Below are 10,419 nucleotides of genomic sequence, written 5' to 3' on the forward strand. Positions count from 1 at the left end.
TGTTGGAGTTCTGTGTGATAAATACCCCTCATTTTTCACTCCACAGTTGCATCACGGGAGGTTTATTTCTAAGAGATCAATTAAATCACTGTAATTAGTGCATTTCTGTACTGTTTTTTTTTACTTTGTCGCTTGTCGATTTTGTAAACAAAAAAAAATAACCAAAGGATCTTACTTTCAAAAAGAAAGAATGAACCTTTTTGATGCTCATGATCCTTTGATGTTTTAGGGTTTTTTTCTATTTTTAGTGAGATAGGTGGATCAAATAGTCTCACATCTAATAGAGTTGTCAAATTTGTGAATCATCATCCTTTAATTTGCTTCTGTATTCATGGGGGATGAATTGAATAAATTCATCAACTTTTTTTGTGATACCGATGATTTTCTATTTTGTTTTTGTTGCATTTTACAAGAGTGAAGTTAAATAATTTTAAATCAAATAGGGAGAGAAGTGTATGCCCCCAATTTTAAAGATAACTCAAATGTTTAAGGTAATAATTAGTATTTTCTCTTCCAATTATTTCACAATTTTATTTTTAATAGCTTATTTAAAGAAATAGATTTATAATGAATATAGAGAGAAGTGTCAAATTTACCGTTTAGTAATCTTTTGATTTGTTTTCTTAACATTTTATTTTTAGTGAAGTTGTTTTAATAATTTCAAAAAAAAAACAAAAAACAAAAGAAGTGTCTATTTTATGATGTGGTTGATCATTTGATTTATAATTAACTACGTACCATTATGATCTAGGCTTTATCATATATATATATATATAGCAAAGAATATTAATCGAATAATCTCACATCAAATAAACGTAATCACGACATTTATTAAGATTAAAAAATATATATATGAACAATATTAATGTAAAAGATTCGCAAAGACTTGAATATATACAACTTGTAAGAGAGGATGGTTTTAGTCAATTGTAAATCTATTAGACCAAACTATTTATTTTGTGCCACATAACGTATGGTGCTTATTAAAAAAATTCAAATTTACATTGAGTGGACCATATTTATTGAGTGGACCATATTTAAAAATATCCATAAACAATGGGGAAAGGGTGTATGTTGGGGATATGCTAAATTGAAAGGAACTTATATATATTGATGGTTCAGGTGGGGGTGTGATATGCTAAGTTCACTCAAAAACTTACTTAAGATCAAACACTCACACACAATTAAAGCAAGATAAAGGAGACAAGTAAATTAGTAACCCAGTTCGGCACAACCTTGTCTACATCTGGGGGGCCAGGCCTGGAGAAATAATCCACTAAAAGAGGTATAGGAACAAGGAGTATAACACTCACTCACTCTCTCAATACAAAGAATATCCTCTCAAGATTGCCCGACGGCCACACTCTCAACTCTCATCGAAGAGTCTCTCATTGTTGGCTCATCCTAAATCTTCAAGCATGATCTCTTATATAGACGCACCGACGTCCACAAAATTACCTCTTTTAGAATTCTCCACGGCTTCCTAACTTGGACACCTTCCAAAGTTAGATGTTGCAACACCCAGTTGCAACAAGACCCACCTTACTGAACATGACTGAGTTCTAGCCAGATGCACCCTAATCTGCGACCTTCAACCTCTTGGTTCCTTCAGTTCGCCTCGTAGTAGTTGACTCGACCCAGAGCTCCTCCTGCCTGCAGCTACTTCCTTCCTCATGTCACTTCAGTAGGTCTCCCTCTCCCGAGGGACGTGCCCACCAAGGCACACGCGACCATCTCACCAAAGATAGCCACCGAAGATCTCCCGATCTTCTTTCCAAATTTGGCCCAAGTTTGGTCTTCCCAAATGATCTTCTTTTGGCACATGAAATATTGTTACTAAACTTGATCTTGTTTTCATCCAAGTTTAGCCTTCAATATTTTCAAGCATGATCTTCAATCATCCATGCTTGGATCTCCAAATCTCTAATCATATCTTATGCAATCTTCAATCAATCTCCTCATATGACTAGTCTCCTTGAATAGTTCCGCCCATAAATAGCTCTTGGATCTTTCTTCAATTAGTGATGCTAAATATGGTCTTGATAATCTCCTTGGCATGTCTTTACCTTATTTAGTTTGTGTCTTCAAATAGCTTCACACCAAACTAAACATTGTGTCTTCTAAAGCTTCATACCAAGTTTAACTTGTGTCTTCTAATATAATCTTCATGATCTTGAACTCTTGCCAATAATAGAATATTCTTCTCTTTTCAAATAGATCTTTTTAAAAAAGTTTGAATAATCATCCCGGATCTTACCAAGGATAGATAATCATACCTAAAATAAAACTTACCTTTCTTGAAGAGATCCTATAGTTTTGATGCATTTACCAATAATAGTTTATCATCACATGATTGTATTGAGAGGAATATCTACTAAATAAAGTCTTCAACCTTGATCTTCATAAAATCTTCACCTAGATCTTCATCACATGTCATGACCTCATCCTTTACCACATCATCATCCTAGTCACCTTTTATTTTGATGAGTCATTTCTAACCACGTCATCATGTCATGTCACCACTTGGCTTGTCATATAATGTCAATCTACGTCTTCAGACTTAACATATATATATATATTGATAAAACAAAAAACAAGAAATAAAAAAATGTTGTTAAAAAACATATAATCTCAAGAGAAAATAAAAAACAAAAACACCAGGGATCTATAAGGTTCGGTGATGTACTTACGTCATCAAGAACAAAAGCAGTTATAATTTTTTATTATTTTATAAAATTGGGTTAAATCATTATGACTAACTAACCCTATTTGGTACAAATTTATAAATTAAAAAATATAAAAAAAGATAAAATAAAATAACAAAAACTAAATAAGTAAAATAAAAAAAACTAATAAACAGTAGCGTTCAATAAAAAAAAGAAAATATATAAAGAGAAATTCTAAATGAGAATAATAAGAATAATTATATCTTGAATATTACTCTTGTTTGTCATATTAAAAATATAAACTAATTTAATGGTACAAAAGGCAATGGTAATGATATATAATAGTGAAGAGAGTACTATGTCACATACCATGATTTAATACATTGCCTAAAGTAATATTCTGATATATCCAAAAATAGTAAACTCAAAAAATTTACCTACAAAATACATGTTTTCTAAAAGGATCCAGGCAAGTACTTGTGGTACAATCACTTATTATATGTTGTAATAAGCTTGAAAACTTTGTAACAGATGATACATATTTATTTATTTATTTATTTTTACTCTTTTAGAAATTTTGAAAATTTAGTAGTCAAGTGAAATGATGTAGAAAATCATAAAGGGCATAATTATTTTATTTTAATAAAATGAACAAATTACTATTTAAATAATTTATCAATTGTGAGAAAAGATTTGATCTATCAATCTCTTATACGTGACTTTTGTATTTTACTATTAGGCCAGGTTGGCAAAGAGCATTAATATTCTTCACTTATCTCCTGATATTAACTTATTAACAATTAACAAGAATCAATTTTTTTTTTTTTGAAAAAGTGGATAAACCACAATCATTAAAAAAGAGTAACAGTCTGAGGCGCAAGATACATAAGCGCACAACACCCAAAGGTGGGTATGAAGAGAGACAAAAACAAACTTTAACCACCAGAGGTGATTACAAAATAGCAAACCAACCAACAAAAATCAAATTGGTAGAAAAATATGATGATAATAAAAGGAAAAAAAAACCGTATGAAAAACATGTACATGGATGGGAATCTCTCAATGTCAAGCTTTTGTACCTTTTGAACGAGCTAAGTGAGGTTGCCATCAAGCAATAAAGATGAACACCAACCTCTCCCACAAGTGATGGATGCCTTCAAATAAATCAAGGCCATGACATGTCCCACATCTCTTTCACCAACTTGATAAGATAAAAAGGACTACCCAATGTCTATGGTCCCTCTCTTTCTCTTCTTTCAAACACTATATATATATATATTCAATTTAAATATAAAATAGATTTCCTTTTCATTAACATAGATCTTGTGTGAAAAGTAGCAGGCAAAAGGATTTCTCATACAAGTGCCACACAAAATAAAGCAATACTTGAAAGTCTGCGTTATTGATTTTATGAGCATGAGTTTTTCATGTTACAATTAATATTTCCTTTTTTTACTGAACTGAATAATGCTTTATTAAGTGCTCTGTCGAAAGTTAGTTTTGCCTCCATGTAGTAGATCTTACCAATTGTTCATCCCCTGCACTTCATCAGCTTTCTTGATTCCCTGGCATTTTGTCTCAATTGCCTTTTAATCACGTGTTTCCATTTTTTTCATGTCATTCGAGGATAGACGAGTCAATTTTTTTTTTACGAAATGTGGATAAATTACTTTAGAAAAGTGCATAGACGTAAAATAAATCGTTTCAATACATTTATGTTTTCACCTTACGTGCATTAAGATTCAAATTTGGTTTTTCCACTATGACACTAACACCCTTGCATAGAGAACCATGTGCCAATAGTTAAAAAAAGTATCTTTAATAAAAGAATAAACATTTTTAAAAAATACTCATACCATAATATAGGTGAGTAACCATACCACCACATTTATAATATTTTACGTTTATAAATGCTTGTATAAAAATTAATCACACTAATTGGATTTTATTGACACGCAAACTAGCTAGTAAATCTTATCCAAACTCGACTGCGAAGACACACTTGAACAATATCTATTTTTAAATTGTGATTATAATAGTATGGGTTACACTAACTAGTTTATTGTGTTGGATTTTTAATTTTTATTTTTTTAATAATAATAATATACATATATACATATAAAAAACACCCAACAATGTATAATTGTATAATTTTCTACTTACAATAGACTAATGCTTCTATATTGAATTTTAGTTCATGTTCTATAAGCCCATATATATATATATATATATATAAAAACTGTTGGATCAACATCCAATTTGTCTCTCCTTATCTAAATCTTAAACTCCACTTATCCCACTCACGTTCTTTTTTTACTTTTTTTATTATTTATGGACATCTACTTATGTAAATTTTAAATTTAAAAATGTCTATAAAAAACACAAGCTCATATATATATATATATATATATATATATATATATATATATATTTAAGTTATATAAATTCAAACAATTCTTCCTGCAGTCATTCAGTCTCTTTGTGCAAATATAGAGGAGTAATGTAATAAACCATGCTAGTACGCTAGTGTTCTCTATTGTATTATTATTTCATTCAATAATATTTTCACATGATTCTAACAAAAAAAATTTTCTTGTTGTTGTCATGTTTATTTATCAAAACAAAACAAAATAAATAAATAAATAAATATTGCAAAGTCTTCCATCTATACAAGTTGCATGAATGTACAAAATTTTAGATTGAGAAACAACCACTCATTAGGCTTTAACAAAGTTCTATCTTGTGCATGCATATGGAGCATATTATTGGGGGGATCATGATTCATGTCTATCAAAATGGTACTTTGAATTAGATGAATGGCATCCACAAAGAGGATCCTTGATGGAATGGTACTTTGGTTTCCTTTTCCACATGGGAATTAATGGGGAAGCCAATTTGGAGATTTCATTCATTGTGATAAACACCAACTTGCAACTTGCAAGTTGGGTGGTGGGTTTATTTGTCTTTCTCTCAATTTTCTTGTTTTTGAGTTTTACACACAACTCTAGGTACATTTTTTTTAAAAAAAAAATATTATTTCCTTTTTTTTCTCTCTCTCTCTTTTGTTATATTATCAATCTCACAATTTTTATATTTTGAATTAAATGAATTTGTTACTTAAAGTGAAAATTGTAAACTGAGACAAGTTAAATACAACTGGCATATAACTCATGCAACTATTATTGTGATAAAGATAAATCACAAAATTGTAGGTTTAGGTTTACAAATTCCATGAGTTACATGAGCTATTATTTTCTAGTATCTTTAAAGTATAGATTAATTTATTTTTTTATATTTTTTTATAAAATGGATAAGCTATTTACATTAAATATTGTGAGAGGGAGTTACTCACTTAATTTCTCACTAGTGCAAGAAAAAAAAAATTACTATCCTACTAATAATAGGTGGTAGATTAAGTTAAATTTAGTAAATATATTTAAATGCTTGGGATTTAATTCATCCTAAGAAGAGAGATTTGCAACATAATTTTCAATATAGTGTTTGATATAATCAATAATATATTATAATAAAGTAAAAGAGAAAGTAGTTAAAATTGCAACATAATTAGATCTATAAATGAAGCTAAATTGTGAATTCATAGTGACTGCCAATAATTACAAGTTCAATAAAATCATTTATTTACTGATTTTTTTAAATATATATATATATATAATTAAAGAAAAGCAATAAAATTGGAGAAAAAAAAAAAGCTGGCTAAATAATATTTCTATATATCCAGTAATACACATCACGCAAAAACAGGTAAACAAAAAGAAAATTACAAAAAATTAAAATTAAAATTAAAAAAAACAGAAGAAGAAGAAGAAGAGCTCAAACTCTCTTCAAAAAGAAAAGGCTCAGAAAAAAAGCCCTCAAAAAAACCTAAAAAAATTAAAAGCAGGATAGAGATAATCATCATCAACGACAACGACACAGAGATCATCACAGCCGTACGATCGAGACCGGAACGGAGGGATTCAGTAAGAGGGAGAGAGCCAAGCGACGAGCTCGGCGCCGATCCGGCGGTCGGCGGCATCGCTATCGGCGGCGAGCGGGGAACGGCAAAGTGGGCAGCTGAGATTCATCTGATCGAGCCAGCCGTCCAAACACTCGGCGTGGAACACGTGGCAGCAGGAGAGCCGTCGGACACGATCGCCACGGGCGAGGCCGCAGAGGCAAACAACGCAATCCTCATCGGGGCCGTCGTAGGCGGAGGGACGAGCGGCGTTGAGGGTATCGGCGAGGGCGATGAGGCTGGCGAGGCCGGATCCCGAGGCAGCGGAGAGGATTGGGGCGGCGGCGGAGCGAGAGAGGCCGAGAGAGTGGAGGAGACACAACAACAAGGATCGGAGGTAGGAGACCCAGCCGGCGGCCGCAACGACGAGAAGGATCGGGATCGAGTCGCCGGAGGCGTCGCTGAGAGAGTTGGAGAGGCCCATCGCCGGCGGTGATTGAGATTGCGAATGATTTGGGGGAGAATGTGGGCGATGGTGGGATTTATATAGTCGGTTCTTTTTGCATGTTGCCCCTTGAAAAATAGTTTAATTTTTTTTAACGTTTTAGTACGCTATAATTTTTATAATTACCGTTACACTTTTTTTTAAAAAAAAAAAAAATCCCAAATTTTAGTTGTTAAGGACCTAAGATAATTTTTATTTTTCAGTCAAGAGCCCTCTTGACTGCTTTTTAATGACTAGTGTCCTTTTTTAAAAAAAAATAAATAAATTTGACCATTTACTAAGTTTTCAATATTCATCACTGGACCACCCTACAAAGGGTGTTTGGTATTTTTATGTCCAATTCCTACATAGTAATTGAGTGTTCGGACGTACTTCTCAATATATATATATATATATATAGTCATAGTCATTGGTGGATAAAATTTCTCACTAGTAAACAATTTATATATGTTTGAGCAAGATTTGAATTGTAATGGTGAGTTTTAACAAGCTATAAAGGGATATTATGATGCGAGTGTCATCCTTTTTAATATAACTATGATGATGTCTATTTTTAAAATTTAATTCATTTGCATATATATATATATATATATATAACAATTGAGTACAATATAAATTAGGTAGCTAAAGTGAATATTAATTAGAGTTTAACAGGGACATCTGTACATGATGGATGCTCATAACAATTGAGTACAATATAAATTAGGTAGCTAAAGTGAATATTAATTAGAGTTTAACAGGGACATCTGTACATGATGGATGCTCATATATATATATATATATATACTCTTTAGTACATATGCACTATTAAAATGAGTACATATGTACTATTAAAATATATTATTATATGTTAAATAAAAAAATATTTTTTTAAAAAAATTAATGCTCATTATATATATATATATATATATTTAAAAAGTTAAATTTATTTTATTCATTATATCCAATCTTAAAAATTTCTAATAGTGATTAACTCAACTCTTATATATATATATATATATATACAGCTTTTAAAAAAAATTAGTCTTATTTATTACATCTAAATGAAAATTAACATTATTCGGAAATTTAAATAAAATTCTAATTTTATTATTATGAAAATTAATATTTATATAATTTATAATATATTTCAATAGTACATATGAGGTAGATGAGTATATATATAAATAAATCTAATTTTAAAATATATACAAAGTATCTATTTGTTTTTTTAGAGGGGTCGACAAACAATGAATGAATTTTCATGATGTATAAAGAAAATTTTTAATATAACAGAAAATTCATAAATTATCCTCCGCAGGACATTTTTGTACGTTACTCAATTTTTTAATTAATTTTGGCGTTTAATTAAGGTGTTATTTGCGGGTACGAATGCAAAAAGAAAAAAAGGATACAATTTACAATAAGTTATTATGTGGACAAGAAAAGAAGAGGCCTCATGTGAGCGGGTCGGGGATGGTGATTGGATTTGCTGTTTGGTATGAAACATATACACAGTCTTTTGATGATGTATTACCCGTTGATTTTGCATGGTGATTAGTGTGTATTCGTGTATTGATGGTAAGGATGATCAAGATTGTTCAGAGTGTGAAAGCTTGAGGAGGTTTCCAGATGTGTTGGAATAGAGAAGTCTATATTTTTTCTTTTTGTGCTTTTATTGGCTACTTGACTTGATTTCTTGATATGATAGTTATCAGTTAAGTGTTAGCTTTTTCACATTTTTTGTGATGCGAAAAAAATTAAAAATATAAAAAAAAATCAAATATTTAATAAAATATAATAATTACTGAAGATATTTTGATTTATTTATCGAGTCTCATACGTAAAGTATTTGTATTATTATAAAAAAACAAATTATAATATCAATTCAAACACCAAAACCACTTGGTTCAAGTGATTAGCTACACCAAAATAAAGTGTTTCGTGTGGAGTGCGGAGTGACGAGATTCAAATCTTTATTGGAGGAATTAACTCACGGCACGGGTTGATATCACAATCAACTCACGCGTCATAGAAACATGCGTTTGTTGTCCTTAAAAAAAACAAATAGAATGATGATATCAGACACGTTAAAATATTATCTTTATATTTGTGCAAATTTTTTTAAAATGATATATCTATTTTATGAAAAAAAATTTATTATTATAAATATAATTATTTGATATTCATAATTATAAGATTATTAAACATTTTATTATAAAAATAAGTGAAATTTAGGTCACAAATCAATGATTTATTAATAAAAATGAATTATAAAAAAAGTTAGACAGTCCGACCATTGATTAAAAAATCATTAATTAGTGATGAAGGATAAATACAATAATTAAATAAAAAAAGAGATCAGAAATCACAATCATGCAAATAATTGTTAATTAAATAAATAATTAGACTAAGATGATGATTAGTTAGCCGACCACGTAAGTAGCACGGAAGCCACAAGCTGCAAAAAGCTTTAATTAATGTGATTGGAATATAAGACCAGTGAGAGAGAAAAGGTATAAATAATGAGAAAAGGAAGCATGACCAAAGTTATAAAATACATGCAAGTGTGAGTTAATTAGAGATTTCTCAAATAATAAAGGATTAGATGGTGATACGCCGAGATTTTAGGGCATAAACATGCATGCTTTTCAATTTTATATATACACCTCTCCATCATCTTCAAATACACCTGTTTTTAATATAATTTAATAAAAATACATGAAGTTATTATTTGAGTAAGTAATAGTTCCTATTTTATTAATTTAAAAATTTTAATTTAAATACATAAATTTGGGGTTTCCATCGTTTGAACTTTTGGGTTGAATCGATCTCATGTATTATATTTGATTTTTATTTAATATAATATTCAAAGTTTGATTTATTTTGTTTGTTTATAATTTTAATTTATATCTAATGTAGTATTAGAGTTTGGTTTGTATTGTTTGTTTGTAACTTTGGCTTTACATTGTATCAGAGTTTGATTTATCTGATTTGATTATAATGTCATCCTATCTATGAAGATAATCAATCATTATTACAATTCTATCATTTTTTTTTATTTAAATTTTGTATTTAATCTATTTAGTTAAAAGTTTTTATAAAAAAATTGATTATCAATTCAATTAAAATTTCACATTTGAATACAGCCACTTCTAAATGCAAGATTATGTGAATTATGTATGTTATTTATATATATATATATATATATATATATATATTTATTTATTTATTTATTTATTTATTTTGTTTGCAAACCAACTAAACTGTCCAGACAAACTAGAATTTTTTTCTTGCTATTTCAATTCAAGTGA

The 10,419-nt window shown here is 29.5% G+C and overlaps 1 protein-coding gene across 1 annotated transcript; it reads right to left on the reverse strand.

Annotated features, from left to right (window-relative positions):
- Positions 1 to 6,556: 6,556 nt before the first annotated feature.
- Positions 6,557 to 7,133, reverse strand: LOC120259220 (E3 ubiquitin-protein ligase RHA2A). Its single transcript, XM_039266790.1, has one exon. It carries the CDS (start codon positions 7,103 to 7,105, stop codon positions 6,644 to 6,646), a length of 462 nt encoding a protein of 153 aa, XP_039122724.1. The 5' UTR covers positions 7,106 to 7,133; the 3' UTR covers positions 6,557 to 6,643.
- Positions 7,134 to 10,419: the final 3,286 nt, after the last annotated feature.

The sequence above is a fragment of the Dioscorea cayenensis genome, chromosome 4, assembly GCF_009730915.1.
Source record: "Dioscorea cayenensis subsp. rotundata cultivar TDr96_F1 chromosome 4, TDr96_F1_v2_PseudoChromosome.rev07_lg8_w22 25.fasta, whole genome shotgun sequence".
In the NCBI taxonomy this organism is placed as follows: Eukaryota; Viridiplantae; Streptophyta; class Magnoliopsida; order Dioscoreales; family Dioscoreaceae; genus Dioscorea; species Dioscorea cayenensis.